The following is a 16,823-nucleotide window of genomic DNA, read 5'->3' as shown; positions in this document are numbered from 1 at the left end:
GTCTCTGTTTCCTGACTCAAGCCTCGTCGTCTACCTACGTTAAACAAAATGTCACTACCCAGTGTAGCATCTCTACCCACCCGCTACAGGACTAGTCTTGAAAATACTTAGAGTGACCTATTAATAGGCGTCTTATACGTGCTAGTTAACACATAATAGCGCGTGCATCATAAGAACGCCAAACAACTTGGTTGTGCGCCACGAACGCTGTTCTAGAATACGCACCGCCAAGACCCCCAGTGACATGTGCGCACGTGACACGGACTCTCATGTCCAAAACATCTGTAACAGCTGATGAAACAAAGCAGACTGACTGACAACTGATGGAAAACGGGTCAGCAAGTACCCAAGACTCTATTTGTGGCTTACGCGGATGATGTCCTGACGTTTGTCGTTGTTCTGTAACGACCTGTAACATGTAGCTTACATTTAGACTTTTTTGTTATCCCGCGATCGGCCAAAGTTTAAATGATACCGGCTAGCTGGCACCAAAACAACTCACGGGATTTTCGCGTAGGGTTACTCGGGACGATTACGAGGTCCCCGGTGTACTTGCGTTTGTGCCTGGGTTTACAAGCTGTGATATAGACATGGTATGGCAAACTATAGTCTGGAAGAATTCTGATTCACTGTAGCGGCGAATATGCCCGTTTGGGTAATTCATATATTGCTCACTGTACAGTGATGGTGTGATGTCTTCATTTCCAACGTTCTATTAAGTAGGTATCCACAAAGCGCACTGATATTGCAGAATAAGCTCCATCAAGCAATGTGCGCAAGGACAGATACAACGTTGTTGCATCATGGGCCCTGGCGCACTTGGATTCATTTTATAACTACTCCAAATCAAAAAGAATCGCCGTCGAATGTCCAGTAACTGCATATGCAAGTATGATGACTTGAAGCCCTTGCTGAGAATGCATGTCGCAATCAAGAAGGCGTAGGATAACCGTTGATTTTAATATTCTGAAAGAATCCAAGATGAGTGCGCTCAGTATAATGAGTTTTCCCACTCCTATCGGTCAGACTGATCCTTCGTTGGTGGAAAAATCTCCCCGAACTTCATGGGTGTCCGCAAGCTAGAAGTAATGCCTAGGATATCATCAATAAGATATCTGAAACACAGTGAGCATGTGCACATACTCATGATTGTGTGCTCTCCTATATCGCAGTACCTGTCTCATCACCAACGGGGATAGTGAATTTTGCGTGTCCAATACACACGGGTTCCAGTCACTTGTCGATTTTCATCTTGTGTGTATCTCTACTTGTTCATAGGTAGACGCCATCGTCACCCTCATCTTGCGCTGCGGTGCCGTTGGTGCCTTCTTCCCTCGCCGCGCCATTCGTCGCAGTAGGCGCACTTCCATTCGTTTTTCCATCGTCTTCCTTTGGCCTCCAAGGCAGACCTCGAACGTCCTGTACCTCGTGCTTGATGGCTTCTTTCCTTTCTTCAAACCTTTTCATAACCTGCTTGTTTTCCAGAAGCGCTTCGTAGCAGTCTCTGTCATCATGTTCGCGCGCAAACTCCTCAAGTTGCTGATTGCTTGATTCGAGATGCATGAGCTGATTTGTGAGTTCCGAGTATTTCGCGTAGAGCGATTCAACAGAAAGGTCTTCGAGCGCTTTTGAGAACCGTGTGAAGGAGATGGGCGCAGCGTCGGCAGACATGGTTGATATGAATACGGGAAGCTGGCCTGAAATTACGGATGTGTTTCTAGGTTGAGTAGTACTGTGGAAGTGACGAGTGGCCCGTAGCTCTTTGTGAGAGAAGTTTTAGTGCGAAGATGCGGTGGTGGCGGAAGTCCAAAGGTAAAGCTGTTATTGCCCAAAAGTTGTAGGTGGGGTAGCTGACGCCATGAACAATTAACCCCACTTCACTCACGATTGTTCCAGTGAGTGAGTGATTACGAAGTTATACGTAGAAACAACGTCCCAACGTTTTCGGTATTTGATGAAGACGAACACACTAGAAATGACTCCGTAAGCTTTTTGCATTAACTATATATTTACGTAAACTTCATTCATCCTTAAATCATGGCACTTTGGCGGAGTGGTTAACGCGCTGGCCTGCTAGTCCCATTCGGGAAAGTCAGCCAGTTCCTTCGGGAGCGTGTGTTCGAATCACACAGGTGTCGCACCAACCACGCATTACTTTTTGCCTTTTGTTAGGCACTCTACATAGTTATTATGTGGGTGCTCCTTGAATTTTTGTTTCTTGCATGGAACTTTGATGCAGATAGTTGATCCTCCAGTCTGTGTAACAATTTTTGCAGGATTTAATATTCATATTGAATTCCAAGAACACCAAGTATCGTAATTGGCAAACAACAAACGTATAAAAATGGTAGGAGTACAGAGCTTCCTACGTTCAGGAAACTAGCTGTTTACAAAAAAATCCATTGTCAGGATATCATGATCCCTGCAATACTTGTATGCTACTTATAATATTTCCAAATCAAATAAGTTGTCTTCATGACGAATAAATCCAAATTAGCAAAAAGGCGCTGCACATGTAAGGATAGATCAATAGAACAATATCACGAATGAAATTCTCCTGTATTTTAATAATACATGGTACTTGATTGATATTCTCTAGAACTGTCTCCACTACCTACCTGGGTTCATACCAGGCATAAGATCCGGCTTATCGAGCACCATACCCCTAAGCAGAATCCACTGTCTCAGACCCTCCCATTCCTCACCCTCCTCATCACCTCGTCTCCACTCTTCCTTGAACCCCCATGCACACGCGATGCGATCCAACGCAGCACGCTCATCCTCTCTCAGATAACGGTCCAAAAGGGGAACACCGGGTCGCCAGACCACTCGATCGTGGTGGTCGTTATACGTAGTCAAGGCGACAAAGCCAAGAGTACCGGTACACATGACATAAGTACTCAGACCAGCGAAAGCGTAGAGTTTGAAAGTCCACGGGTCGATGAAGCTGCTGTATACAGAAAGTTCTTGTGCAATCATGTAGAGAGCGAGGGGTGTGATGCCCGCTAGAACTCCGGGAAGACCCAATTTGGTGACCATGCGATGACGCCGCCAGGCAGGGGCGCGGTAGGTGTGGTCGACGACATCCAAGGCTAGGGCAAGGTCCTTTGCGTCGATTGCGGCCGTGAGCGCTTCGTCGGCGAGATCGGCGGGAATGGCCTGCTTTGCGGCTTTGGGGGAGGAGCGAGAGAATTTGGGGGGCGAGGAGCCTTCGACTGGGACGGACTTGTTTGCATAGAGGTAGAGTGCTTCTGGGATGGTTTTTGGGTGGGCGAGGAGTCGCTGGAGGTGGATGTATATGGCGAGGACGTTGGGAGAGAGGAAGACTTTCTCGTGCTTGATTAGGTCTTCTGCGAGCCTGGAGAGGTAGGATGGCGATGGGAGTGCATCGAGGCCTAGCTGCTTTGATATTGTTTTCTTCTCAGTCTTTCCAACGTCATCACTGCCGAGCCCGGAGAGTATTGCTCCCGCTGAACTCTGTCTTATGGGCCTTTTTGTTCGCAAAGGCTGTCGAGACCGTATTGCTATCGCGTTTTGCGCAATCTCTGTTAAACCTTCGAGTGCCTCCAAGACCTTTGCCTCTGGCTCCACCTTGGGAGAATCGTAGATTTCTTTTATTCGAGCCTCCACCGCGGCCAAATTTGCTCTCAGCGTTGCGATGCGCTCCGACGTCTGAAAGCTTTCGTCATCGACTCTTTCAGCTGCTGGTACCGCCTTCCGGGCAGTCGTCGTAATGCTCCGTACGTGTGCCCGGCTAACTAGAGAGGATGATGGCGCAGTTTGCCGCCGTGTCGCGGGGGCCTTCACGGCTGATGTGAAGCGGAACGCGCGGCAACTTCCAGGCTGCCGTAGTATGTAGTCGCACAATTGACATACTGGGCGCGATTGGGGGCGCATTGATAATTTTCCTGGGTTCATCAGGTGTGGTCGAGGCCACAGCGGGCGCGGTGAAGGTCGGGTGACGCAGCGGTGGGCGGCCGAGGATTGGGATGCCAGCTGCCAAGCTGTGACGGAATGTTCCCACCACAACCATCACTCGATCACCACACTCTGTCACACGCCGACACTCGCAACCAGGCCGCGAGTGACTGCACATATATCCAGAATCTTTGCAAAACAGCAAAAAACAACGAAACCAAATCGAAGCGCGGCACATATCCCACCATGCCACCACCACCCCCTCCGCCTCCGCCCATGCCGCCCATGGGTCGAGGAGCTGGAGGGCCACCGCCGCCACCGCCTATGCCGGGGATGAAGGCGCCAGGAGGGAAACCGCCGTCAGGAGCAGGAAGAGTACGTTGCATTCATGGCGGAGGCAGGCCAGACACCGCGCCTCTGGCTGTTGGGCATCAAGAGAGCTATCGCTAATGGGACACAGGGTGCACTTTTAGGAGACATCAGTAAGGGTATGAAGCTGAAGAAAGTCACACAAGTCAACGATCGGTCGGCGCCAATAGTAGGCAAAGTGAGCGGTGGGGCGAGTGCAGCGCCCATGGGAGCACCAGCAATTCCCGGTATGGGCAAGCCGCCCGCAGTTCCAGGGCTTGCGCCGTCAGTTCCTGGAGGAGCAAACCGCGCGAGAAGCAACAGTGATACTGATAGCGGTGCCGGAATGGCCGCACCACCACAGCTGGGAGGGTTGTTCGCGGGCGGTATGCCCAAGCTGAGGAAGTCGGGCGGTGTCAAGACTGGCGCGGACCAAGACCATGCGCCATACCTCTCAGATCCCGAATCAAATCGCGCTTCAGCACCCGCACTACCACGAGGAGCAGCACCAAAGCCTCCAGGAGCGCCCCCCTCAGCTCCTCCTGCGCCGCCAGGTGTACGACCAGGTATCAACGCTCTTCGTGGAGAGTCGCGACCGTCTTCAGTAACCAGTATCAGTGGAAAGCCCAAGCCACCACCGCCAATTGGAAAGAAACCACCTATCCCACCTCCCTCGTCTCGAAAGCCATCTAATCTTGCTCCTCCACCGCCAGCTCCCTCCCCAGTTCGCGCACCGCCCGTGCCGGGAAGCGCCCCTCCTCCACCACCTCCAGTTTCCACACCTTCCGCACCACCACCGCCGCCTCCTGCATCAACGTCGCCACGGCCCACTGGACTTCCTCCAGCGCCCCCTCCTCTACCTCCTTCGCCAGCGCCACGAGCACCAGCGCGGTCGACACCGCCGCCACCACCTCCACCGGATGACGACGAGTACGACCCGTATAAATACAACTCTCACGCACCCTCGGCACCTGCACCACCACCACCACCGCCTCCAAATGGCCATACACCATCACTCGCAGAAATAGCAGCCCGAAATAATGCCTTTGGTCACTCAACACCCGCCGCACCGCCGCCACCCCCTCCAGCTTCACCACCAAGCGCCCCCGCGCCTCCCCCACCCGCCGTTGCGCCCCCAAGCCGATCATCCACCCCCTCGCGCTCCATGATGGACCCGGCCTCGTACACGTTGACAAACGGCGGCGGATCGAGCACCAAGAGCCACAGCAGCTCGGGCGGCGGTGGCGGCCATAAAGGAAGAGTCCGACCGATCCACGACTTGCGCTGGCGATTCCAGGACGAAGGCCAGTTTCCCCGCCCCCGTGAATTCACCGGTAGCAAAAAGAAATATCGTGCTGGAAGGGGTAGCAGTGTTCCTTTGGATCTTAGCGCTTACGAGTGAGATTTAATCAAAAAGTTTCAGAGCAAAAAAAGCTTGGGGGCGCACATTGTTGCAAGTGCGGGGGTCGTTTTTTTGGTCTTCTTTTCGGAATGTTGACTAGCTTCATGGCGGGGTAAAGGGACGGAAGGGGCTGGGAAATAACATTGTTGACGTTTAGCCTTGGCGTTTGGGGCGCTTTAGTGGCTGGCTCTTTTTCTTTTTTATTCTTTTTTATGGGGAGGTTCGCGGAGGGAGTGTGTTTGGGGGAGGGGGGGAAGAGGGAGGTGTATTGCATTTTGGTAGTTGAGTGTGTTGTTTGAGAGAGAAAGAACGAAAGAGAGAAATGAAAACAAAAATTGTGTCATGCGTTGATGTGTATTTAGTACTTTCTCTTTTTCTTGTGGTTGATGAGAAGGAAAGGTGATGTCACGTGCATGGTAGAGTTGGGGTGTTGTGATATGGTTGGATGAAATTAGTGTCATTTGTGAAGTTGCGTGGTGATTGTAGCAGGATACGCTGTGGATGGGGGGAAAACACTTAGAAGAAGAGCCATGTATTTGTCTATTAAACATTAATTGACCTAGAGTAAGCGTCTCCATCAGGTGAGACATAACCTTTGCCCCATTCTCTCCTGACCACCAACAGATCTCTCAGCCTGGAACCAAAACAATCTTCACATCGTCAAACCCCCAAGAAATTTATCACCAATCCCTCACGGCAGCCAGCTCCAGTATCTGGCGACTCAATACTCGATCGTATCAAAATCACCTTCGTCCAACGCAACACCACTCAAGATCTTACCCATATGTGTCTTCTCGACACCTTCTCCCTCACGACGAATCTTCATAAGCAAAACACGTAAAAAGGGTACAGGCGACTTTGTAAGACCCCACTTCCCAGCTGGAGGATCGATGAAGCCATCGGCATACACTTGCTGGCCTTCTTCCGCCCGGCCTTGCAGGAGACCCAGGAAATCGCAGAGCTCATTGTACTCGTTTAGAGAGCGGAGGTAGAGACTGCCGGCGAATAGGTTGAGTTGCATAGTCAAGCTACGTGAAACAGAGCCTGGAGTGAATTCATGACCGATATTGTACAGGGTGAGTTCGTCGAGGGGTGCGTAACTGACGTTGGCGCGGGCGGCGAACAAATGGAGCGTGACTTTCTTGTGCTCACGGATCAATGGCAACAATTGATTCGCCTCGTAGGGGCTGATAACGATGAGATTGCTGACATTCTTTGGGCGATGTGAATCCGGTACAGAGACTACAAATTGTACTGGTCGCTGATAGGAGTCTGAGATGAAAGAGGCGCGGGTCGAGCCTGGAGGTGCGCGGACTGTTTGCATGAAGTCTAGCGTTATCAACAAATCGCAGGGGAACTCTTTCAGATTAGTGAGTCTCCCTGCACTAGTCGTTCTCAGTGCTTGAAACGCTGGCCTCCATGCTTCCAAGCCGGTAACGAATTCACCGGTAGTAACTAGCCGCCTGAGGTGTTCATGGACTTGATGCTTTAGAGCATCTAAGCGTGGAGGACGTTCGATTTGGCGCTCTTCTTCGATTTCGGGCGCAAGCTCCCTCTCTTGCTCTTCACTTAATGTAGCAGATCCAAAGTTCATGGCTTCGAAATCGCGGCACCGTGATATAATCGCACCGATGTTGGGATTAGACATGTCCCAGTTGCTGAGCTGTGTGAAACGATTTACGTCCTGAGTGCGAGGCTTGTACCGCGTTTCCAGATCAGCGGCTTCCTTCTCCAGAAAAGCTGCCGCGTCATCCTTTGTAGTTTTGGCGCCATTTATGAGGTTCTTCTGTCGTTCAAACCGTTCGCCTTGTACTGCCCACAAGGGGAGACTCCTTTTCAAGTCAGACCACGTCTCTCTGATTGCCCATGATAGTACGTCGCAAGCATCAATCTGTGCATCTGCAGGTTTTCCAGTCTGCTCATAGATCTTGGTCCTGATTTCTGCGGGTACAATAAATGTAATGGCTTGTCCATGGCCCAATTTCCTCATCCGCATTGCAGCTTGTGTAAGACGGTCCTTGCTCAACTGGCTACCCAATGTAAGTGCAGCGCGGTAATGACGTGGGAGCTTCAAGTCTGTTCCACGTGTATGCGCCTCGTCTAGATAGACCACGCATGAATCCAGCATCTTGGCGTAAGGAGATGTCTGGAATGAATCAACCCGAGAACTGCGATCGAGCACTGCCAACTCTTCATTCTCGAAGTAGACTACCGCCTGGACGTCGCTGCTGCGCATCTTCAGCCATGTCTCAGCAACCTGTCGATTATTCTGTTCAAGGATTGAGGCTCCACAATCCAACAAAACCCTGACATCTGAGTCCAAGTTCTCGATGAATGTCAGTAGATGCTCACCATCACTGGTAGCGTTACCGATTTTGCGCACAGGCAGAATTTCTACCGACGTCTCGTCCATTAACAGATATGACAGCACCTGTGCATTGGTATGATGTTGACTTGGCAGGTCAAGATGTTTGATGTTGAGTGGGAGTAGATGCAGGGTATCGTTCGTACCAGAAAACCCGGCCGTTGGGTGCGGCTTCTTGATCGCGAGGTCCCAGCCTGACGCACTAAGCTTCTGAGGGAATTGCTTAAGCTGTTTGGGAAAGACCAAACGCGCGAGGTAATAATCGATTGCGTTCTTCGAATATCTCAAGCTGGGAAACACTTCCGTAATGCACTGATGTCGATCTCGAATACTAATTCCGGCAAGTTGTCGAAATGTCTTCGGCAGGGTAGAAGATGCGGTGCGAACGAACCCATCATAGTATATGACTGATTGGTCAGATCTCAAGATATGGATGATTGTATCGAATAGTTCATTATCGGTCAACCCCTGATAATAGTATGACAAGAGCGTGAGAATGATGACGACGTCGGGATGTGAGAACTCAGACCTCGGTGAAGGCGAGTCTTTGCTCCTATATGGTACCTGTTTTCACCAAGTCAGTATATGCTTTGCGCAATAGAAATTTGAGAATTTTACTTACTGCAAGTGAAGTACTGGGCGTACGGCAATGATCAAGGCCAAAATTGACTCGGTACCGCTTGGTTGTGAATATGAATCGAAGAACACCATCAGCAAACAAGCCGCGTAGCAAGAGTAGAGGAGACTTTGTAGTTTCGGTCCAAAACTTGCTTTTCTCAACTGCGTTCACTTCATCAAGATTCAAGTCCGTCTGAGTAATATAGCGGATGATTGCGCCTTGCATGGTTGGTGGTTGTGACCTTGAAGGAATACCAATGCCTTGTTGAACAACATGCACTGCCAGCAGGTGCAAGGCCCGAGCAGCGGAGTCAGAACGCAAGAATCTGATTCGTGGGAACTTGCTGTTGCCATCGTCTTGGATATCGACTGCATCAGGCAGCTCTTTCTTCACCCGGGCAGCTACAGATGCCAGAGATGTTAGGACATCCTGAATGATGAACCATCGTGTAGGAGCAAACTCAATTGGTTGTTGCTCTCCCATAGTGTATATCAGTTCAAATTTTACGGAAAAGTTTTCGTCACTCTCGTCAACGCAGTCGACCGAGACTCTGTCGAAGAACTCTTGGGTCGACAGTAGCGACTGGGCGGTTTCCTGCTGGTCAAGGAGTACGCATTCCACAGCCATGAGTTTGAAAGATAGAATATGCTCAGGTTGAATCAAAAGCACGCCACGGTTGGCGATGCACTCGTCGTAAATCTGGCGGATGGTCTGAGCATCATTGGCGCTAAGTCGAAGGTTACGTGAGAAGGGCATTTGGTAGACCCTTCTGCCCAGCATTCCTCCAAGCTTAGCCACAAGCATTTGTAGCATTTGCTTGCTCTGAGGCTTCGCAACTATGACCCTCACTAACCTAATAAATTACGTTAGTAAAACCTAGGTTGGTAGATGAGAGGACTTACTTCTCTTTGTCACCATGATGAGCGCTCAGAATTGGAACAATGGTGGTCGATTTGCCACCTCCCATCAACAGCTGCAGTACCACGTTTTGCCCATCCTTGGGCGAACGCATCTGGCTTGCAATGTATTCTTGCTCCTTACGAACCAGGATGCCGCTTTCAGCTTCGAGGAGAAGCGTCTCGGGGAACTGGCGTACATCCCAGTTGGAGTGCCCAATGTGTTGCAGCTCTTCAATAAGCTCCACCGGCTTGCTCGAGAGACGAACCAATCTTTGAGCCCTCTGCAGATTAGTTATGGCCAAAGCATATTGTATAATGACCTCTTTCCAGTCCTCCGGGAGATGTTCGAAGCGGTCTCGATGCAGCAGACTGAGCCAAAAGGTAGGTGAAAATCGTGGTGCATGTTGGGTTTGGAACTCAATCTCGCTACTGAACAGACCTTCAAATGAGGAAGCAATCTTATGGAGATGCTTACCACATTCGCCTAAATACTCCTGCAAAACGGTTGCGGCATTGACAACCAGATCTTGGTGTGCGTAATTGGTGTTGAGATGTTTTTCGAAGGCTTTGCAACTCATACGTAGATGGTCAACGTATTCTCGCTCACATTTAGATTCGGAATATGCAATGAGGTGCTGGCAAAGATCTTCGAGCCTTTCCATTCTCTGGGAATGCATTATACGCTCAGGTGTTTTCGCGATCGTGATTTGTGGCTCAGATGGTGATGTGGGAAAGTTCAGATCTGATACTGGAAAAGATGTTAGTAAGCTCACTTTAGACAAAGTCGCAAATATATGATACGCTGAACTAGAACATAAGAAAAACATACCATGTTGGGACGTGGGAGGTGTCGAGAGAGCAAGAATACTCCTTACGCTAAAAAAGCGGCCATCAGAGTCAAGGCCAGCCTTCGTATGAGGTAGAGCAAGGCCATACCGCGGTTGAGGTACGCTCGAGACATTCTGACGCGCCAGTACTTTTTTTGACTGTCCAAGATAGTCTAGGAACTGGCGATTGTCATACCAGCTTTTAAAACAATCTTGAATTCTCACCATTGCTTTGGAAAGATTAAGATACCTCGTGTACTCAAGCTTTGACTCTACATAAGGTGCTTGAACAGATGCTTGGTTTCGTAATTTTTCAGCAACACCCTCGATTGCTTTGTACTTCTGAGAATCAAACAGTGCCTCGATTCGCCTTTCATGCTGTTCAGAGGTCTCGTTATTCATTCTGGGCGACGTAGCTTCCGCAGATGTATCGAAGGATTTGGTGTTTTGCACAAGAATGGAGCGTATCTTTTGGGCATCATATTGATCTCCTTGTGCCAAATCGAACCGGGAAGCAGCAGGCAGCTGTACGGCTGCCATCTCTTGTAGTCTGGAGAATGCTAGCAAAGCTTGGATCGCAACCATATCAACGTCCTTAGCAAATGCCATTGTGCAAAGCCATGTCGCCAAACTGTAGCGATTGCTGGCGCTAGGGAGAGTTCGATGTAGGGTGCACCAATTTGCAACAAAGTGCTTTGAGTGATCTTCAAGCCACTCAGAATCATAGCCAAGATTATTAGGATCGAAGGAGTCATCAACGCCATGAACGGTAGCTGATCGGAAATGCTTGCGAACAAGATTTTCCTTAAGATCCAAGATGCAGCTGTGCAAAGCAGCTTCATCGCGGAGGGCTAGAATGCCGGCGATGAAGGCATGACGACCCCTCTCATTTTGCACTATGTCTCTACTCCGGTACTCAATGTCATGAGCCGTAGTGAACTTCTCAGCACCAAATCCTGCAACACGGAAAGTACTTGATCGTATCATATCACGTTGTTCCAAGTGACAGTCCGATAGAGAGGAAAGTTTCTGTTGAGCTTTGTCGATCGAGGCAAAAACGTCATTGTCTGGATGAAACAATCGCATCTTTGCGGCTTGGTCCAGCAAATCGGACACCGTCATTCGAAAGGAGCCATGTTGCGACAGTGATGGGAGACGCTCATCCCACTCAATGTTTTGCATCACCCTTAGGTTTTCAGGATACCACTTCCTCTTAGCGGAAAGCTCGGCTATACGACACAGAAGCTCTACGTTTGCCGGAGTGAGAATGTCGAATGAATGTACTGCTGCTGACCAAAGGATTTCGAGGCTGCTTTCTGTACCAGTACAGTACGTTAACGGGTCCGGAAGACACCCAGATGTGATAGCATGCAGGTAGCTCAAAAAAAGCCGACTTTGCATCTCCGAAGTATCCAATAGTCTACCGAGATCTGTATCCATAGTGTATGCGTACACCTTATGAACATTTCCCTTGTTGATTGACACAGTAGGGTGATGACCAGAATGATGAACACTGAAGTAAATGATGCTCGATGTGTCAAAGGTCTTGGGCGATGGTATGAGGACCAATCGTTCTGCCGTATGCTCATGCTTAAGCACAAGCTTACTGGCCAATCCAACAAGAGTTCCAATGCTCTGGTTTTCGTCAACGGTCATGTCGCGATACTGGGAAGAGTATATCGAATCTCCTCCTTGCTTGATATAAAACCCGAGCTGAAGTCGGGGAAGTTCAACGTTGATCATTTGAGTTGTGGTATCGAGCTTGGCATGTATGTGCTTGGCATCTTCCAATGACCGTAGTATTTTAGAAAGCATTTTCTCAGACTGACTTCCCAAACTGATCAAGATCTCACATCCTTTTATCAGTCGCCAAGCACTGTTATGAGCATTGCGAACTAAACGCCATTCTTCAGGCGCTGACTCCCACGGGCTGTCTCGACTCCGAAAGATCAACTCCTGCCGTTTGTGATCATACCAGTGGATATAGTTCGTCAAGAATGCATCAGGAAGTTGGCTCTGCAATGTGCGTGATGGAATTAGGTCGAGTTTCGTGCTATTTCCGTAGGCGACTACTAGCATATCATTGTTTTTCATTCCAAAGTGAAGCTCGTAGTCGTGGTATGGAGACTTTGCCGAGAAACGCATTCCTGATTCGCTGGTGGGTACGACTTCCAATGCTGATTTCTGGAACAAAGGTTTGTACATGTGATGGGACATGTATTCGGCAGGAAGTCGAGACAATGGCAAACCATTGACAAGAAGTTCACCGGTTAGTAAGTTAATATGTACTGACAGCGATCCCGAGGTTGTCTGGAGCCAATGTTCTTTGTGACCACCGAGCGAAGTCCAAGGGTTTTCTGAAGTCGGATCGAAAGCTGCCCAGTTTGCAGTGACAGCGTCTGAGAGACTTTTACCGTTGGAGAGGATGCGATCATGTAGCTTGGGGACGATCCGATACATCATCCACCTCCATGATAGAGTCGTGCTCCTTAAAAGAACCTCGTTCTCAGACTGGACGAAGTCGATATTCTCCTGGATGATTATCGATGCCTGCATGAGGATCGAAATAGCTGATTCATGTTCTAGAATCGATCCAAAGTCATCTTCCTCCACATCATATGTGCTTGTGCATACAAGAGCAATCTCCGCCGCCCTTGAGTAGAGTTCTGTACGCTGGTCATCAGCTGTGGATTCAGCAGCTCTTTGCTTCAACCTCAGAAACCACTTGAGGCAGACAGATCGCAGCCGGATGAGATAACCAAACGCTCGCGAACGGACTTCTTGGGCGGTAGTCAAATTCAGAACTCTGCGAGCAAGTAAGGAGAATGTGGCTGAAGCCCGCCATGATTCCCAATTTTCCTCAATGCGGTCGAGCGCGGTCTCGAGCTGGTCCATCAATGCACGACCAAAACAGGCTTCCTTAAGGATGTGATGAGTTGCACGCTCAATACAGTGCTTTGGAAGTCCAGCTTGGTGTACCGCCTGGAAAACTATACATTGTGACTCGACCTTTGAAAAGTCTACTGTTGGTACCGCCAGCTGGGTAAGAATGTTGGAATGCAAGATGTGGTTTCCGAGAGACAATGCGCACAAAGCTTTGTATTCTTCAATGGAGAGGTGAGCCGGGCAGTCCGACAAACTGGCCTAAATATTGAACCTCGATCAGCATTTTCCCATAACATACCATACGCAAATATTGTGGAACTTACAATAACTTCATTGGCAGGAAGGCCATTGGGTGAAGAGGGCAGACGGTACATGAAGCGTTCTAGTGTCTTTGACTGCTGCGGCATTTTGTACATGCACCTCTTTGGGATTTCTTCCGTACATATTGGCATCGCTATGTTGAACTGAGCGCTGATAGTATTATAGTAACGGTATTGCAACGCGTTCTCCAAACAAACGTCATTTTCGTTCAAGTTCTGGACAGCTTTCATATTCTTTCGGTGGGTAACTGTGTGGCTTTTGACTTCGGATAGTGGCATGATAACCCTCTTGGAATAGTGTGCAGACAGTGCACTAGATAGACCGTGATGATTCTCAAGTGTATAGTAGAATCTTGGTTTCACTGGAGTCTTCTCGCGGCAACCCAGCACGGTTGTGATGAAGTGGGCCGAGGCATCTCGCCAATTGCTAAAAGCTTCAGGTACTTTCAATTCAAACACCGTTGCTTTCGCTACAGATTTTGACGAGGACAATGGCCACTCATAGATCGAGATGCTAAGATTGTCTGCGTTGTTCTTGGCCATACATCGGTTACAATTATAATCGTGAACCTTCGTGGTGTATCCATGGTAACGATTTGTGAATACGGTACGATAACTGCAACCAGTATTGTTGTAGGTGTGCATGTACTGGCGGTAAAGAACTTTGAGGTGCTCTAATTCTTCACACTTATTTTTCCGGGAGATTGTAGCATCATGCTCAATATTTTCCAACGTAGACTGGAGCGATTTGCATTGGTCGAAGTATCGGACTGCGAATGAAGAAGGCTCACCAAAGTCTCGGTATACAGAGGGTCTCCCCTGTGTTGCTTTCCGATGTCGAGAATCAACATAGCCCTCAACAGTGTTGAGGCGACCCAGTTGGCTCTTCAGTGGAAGCACGAGAGATTGGAACTCCGTTAGATTGACCTCGGGATCGTAACTATTCAACATGGGATAAATAGCGCATGCGCATCTATCGCATGATACCCAAAGCTCCGCAAGAGTTAGGTACATGACTGACATGGCGATCGGTGATTGATCATACGCAGTATTGGCGATATTGTAGTAGATTCCCATCAACATACGAAGTTGCTCACAGGCATTCGAATCATAGAGGTGGTTACGAGTCCAATCCGACAAGTTATGCTCGACCCAATGCTCCAGAGCCGCCAGACGAAAGTGCTTGTAGTCATCAGGATCATCTAGGTTGATTGGGAGGTCAGATGTGTTGAACTTTGGGTACAGTGATGTAGGGACGTATGTTGACGGGTTGTGCTCTTGCTTCCGAGAAGTTATTTGAGACAGGAAGGCATCCAGTCCCCAAAGGTACATGTCGAGGTCATTCTCAGGTTGTAGGCCGGCAATGACGCTTGTGTTGATATTACCTTCAGTATTCTTGACCAAGTCATGCCAATGTTGATCTATGAAGCGATGAGCATTAAGAATACTAGCATCGATGTGGTCAATCCAGGAAGCCTCAAGGTACTCGAACTGTTTGAGAGCCTTGAATTTGCGCAGTCGACGCATCAACTTCGCTGAGATGGCTTGTATTGGTTCGCTTCCCAAGCTTTTCCAGTCACGCTGAGCTAGGCCAAGCAGTTGCGCTGACATGAAGATCATAAATGCCTTGTACAACCCGTCCTCATGCAGTGTACCTGATGCTTCGTGTACGAAGAGAAGCTGTAGTGAAACACGCAACAAAAGCCACAGCGGAGACCGTCGCCATGGTGAAAGGCAGTCATCCCAGAGTACCTCTTCACGGGTATGTTTCTTGATGCGCTCGGCGACTGTCAGCTCACCGAAAGCTGCGATCGTGTTCATGTATAAGTTCGTGACTATACCGGGATCGGTAGTGTCGCGTTCTTCGGCCATGCTCTTCCCATTCTTGGTGATCTGGGGCTGGAAGCTCGGAACCTTCTGGGATGTCATCTTCGCCAAGGTACTGGAGATTGACTGAAGCAGTTTTACATTGCGAGCCATTTTGGTTACGGGGATGCTTGCCGCATATCCCGGAAAACTTCGTATGAGTCGACCAGATTTCATGGCTGCCTCGTTGGTAGGCGAAAGTTCGAAGAATTCAAACTGGACTTTGTCTCCATAGCGACTAACAAAGATTCCAGCGTTTTGTTCTCTAATCTCGACCGGTATAGCGCCATCCGTCTGACCGTTTGTGACTTTAGCGAGTACACTCTGTAGCTTGGCTTGGTTGGTGAGTCCATGCTCATCACGACTACTACGGAGGTTTTCGACAGTGGCAATGGCCGCGATGACAGGCCCGACGTGTTCGTTCTTCACATGGACTTTCAGAGTTTTCAGAGCCTGAACAACGGCCTCAAGGAGGACAGTATCATTTCCAGTGCTTCGATCATCTTGTTGTGGTAGCTTTGGAGGTAGAACCACATGGTGATAGAGATAGGCCGTGGTATCCGCTAGGAACTCCATAGCCTAGAGTGCTCAATGGGCGTGTGCTACCATGGTTGCGTCAGTATACCAGACATGGCTTCTTGTGTTTCTCTCCGTCACTGGTGGCGGGTCATCTTGATCAGTCGAGATAGATACTCACCTGTCTTAGGTTTGTGAATACAACAAGTGGTAGATGAATGCGTTGTATCGTTGAAGTTGTGGCAGTGGTGTCACAACAATATGAGACAAAGATTGGTCGCCAAAAGCTCTACAGAGTTCAAGGTGAGTGTGTAGATAATGCAAAATTTGATTGTGGTGTGGCGCTTTGTTGACAGTGAAATTGACAAACGGACTGAGCTCACTTTCACCTTATACCTGCGCGATATCCCACCATCCCGATAACCACGCCGCTAGAAGGAATGAACGAGAATACTACGTTGCTCATCCATGAGTTTCTTGCTCCTTAATTCATGCGCATGGAGTACTTTGGCCAAGTCAGGCCAAACTTTTGCTCATGTGAGAATGGTGCGCGCGTACAGCAAGGCTGGATGTACAAGGCAACAGCTTCCTCAGATTAGGGATCCACTAAAGATGCCCGACCTTAGAGACATGTATTCGGACTTGACCCATCTGTGCTCTGTTACTGATTTCTCATTCGTAGAGACTCTGAGTGCGCATTATCTCAGGCTGCGACGTCAAGCGGCACGGAGACGCCGCAGTCTAAGCCACTCTCAACACCCATCATCTACAGCCTTGTCTTGTCCCAAGCTTTTAACGATAGGATAGGAACCTCTCAATCTCAATATCGAACTACAAGGTATGTTTATTGGTTGTGA

At 49.1% G+C, this 16,823-nt stretch overlaps 4 protein-coding genes and 1 non-coding gene across 5 annotated transcripts; 2 read left to right on the top strand and 3 right to left on the bottom strand.

The window, feature by feature from the left end:
• Positions 1-1,052: 1,052 nt before the first annotated feature.
• Positions 1,053-1,803, bottom strand: COCSADRAFT_230425 (uncharacterized protein). Its single transcript, XM_007704535.1, has 2 exons — positions 1,144-1,803; positions 1,053-1,092 (listed from the first exon to the last, which is right to left on the bottom strand). Exon 1 carries the CDS (start codon positions 1,669-1,671, stop codon positions 1,273-1,275), a length of 399 nt encoding a protein of 132 aa, XP_007702725.1. The 5' UTR covers positions 1,672-1,803; the 3' UTR covers positions 1,053-1,092; positions 1,144-1,272.
• Positions 1,804-2,039: 236 nt separating this feature from the next.
• Positions 2,040-2,138, top strand: COCSADRAFT_t67. The gene has a single exon. It is a non-coding gene; the product is annotated as a tRNA-Ser (tRNA).
• Positions 2,139-2,541: 403 nt separating this feature from the next.
• On the bottom strand, positions 2,542-3,950 carry COCSADRAFT_39079 (uncharacterized protein). Its single transcript, XM_007704376.1, has one exon. The coding sequence runs from the start codon at positions 3,895-3,897 to the stop codon at positions 2,611-2,613; it is 1,287 nt and encodes a 428-aa protein (XP_007702566.1). The 5' UTR covers positions 3,898-3,950; the 3' UTR covers positions 2,542-2,610.
• A 214-nt stretch (positions 3,951-4,164) lies between these two features.
• On the top strand, positions 4,165-5,668 carry COCSADRAFT_162809 (uncharacterized protein; the record flags this gene model as incomplete). The annotated part of the gene is made up of 2 exons (XM_007704534.1): positions 4,165-4,293; positions 4,379-5,668. The coding sequence occupies 2 exons, from the start codon at positions 4,165-4,167 to the stop codon at positions 5,666-5,668; spliced, it is 1,419 nt and encodes a 472-aa protein (XP_007702724.1).
• Positions 5,669-6,265: 597 nt separating this feature from the next.
• On the bottom strand, positions 6,266-16,026 carry COCSADRAFT_147972 (uncharacterized protein; the record flags this gene model as incomplete). The annotated part of the gene is made up of 5 exons (XM_007704533.1): positions 6,266-8,597; positions 8,656-9,505; positions 9,555-10,293; positions 10,381-13,522; positions 13,588-16,026. 5 exons carry the CDS (start codon positions 16,024-16,026, stop codon positions 6,390-6,392), a joined length of 9,378 nt encoding a protein of 3,125 aa, XP_007702723.1. The 3' UTR covers positions 6,266-6,389.
• Positions 16,027-16,823: the final 797 nt, after the last annotated feature.

Source organism: Bipolaris sorokiniana (genome assembly GCF_000338995.1).
Source record: "Bipolaris sorokiniana ND90Pr unplaced genomic scaffold COCSAscaffold_12, whole genome shotgun sequence".
In the NCBI taxonomy this organism is placed as follows: Eukaryota; Fungi; Ascomycota; class Dothideomycetes; order Pleosporales; family Pleosporaceae; genus Bipolaris; species Bipolaris sorokiniana.
The sequence above is the reverse complement of the archived record's forward strand: the minus strand, read 5'-3'. Positions and strand labels throughout refer to the sequence as shown.

What these genes read in the sequence shown, in the direction of transcription:
- COCSADRAFT_230425 (XM_007704535.1), bottom strand. Translation starts at nt 1,671, where the DNA reads ATGTCTGCCGACGCTGCGCCCATCTCCTTCACACGGTTCTCAAAAGCG.
- COCSADRAFT_39079 (XM_007704376.1), bottom strand. Translation starts at nt 3,897, where the DNA reads ATGCGCCCCCAATCGCGCCCAGTATGTCAATTGTGCGACTACATACTA.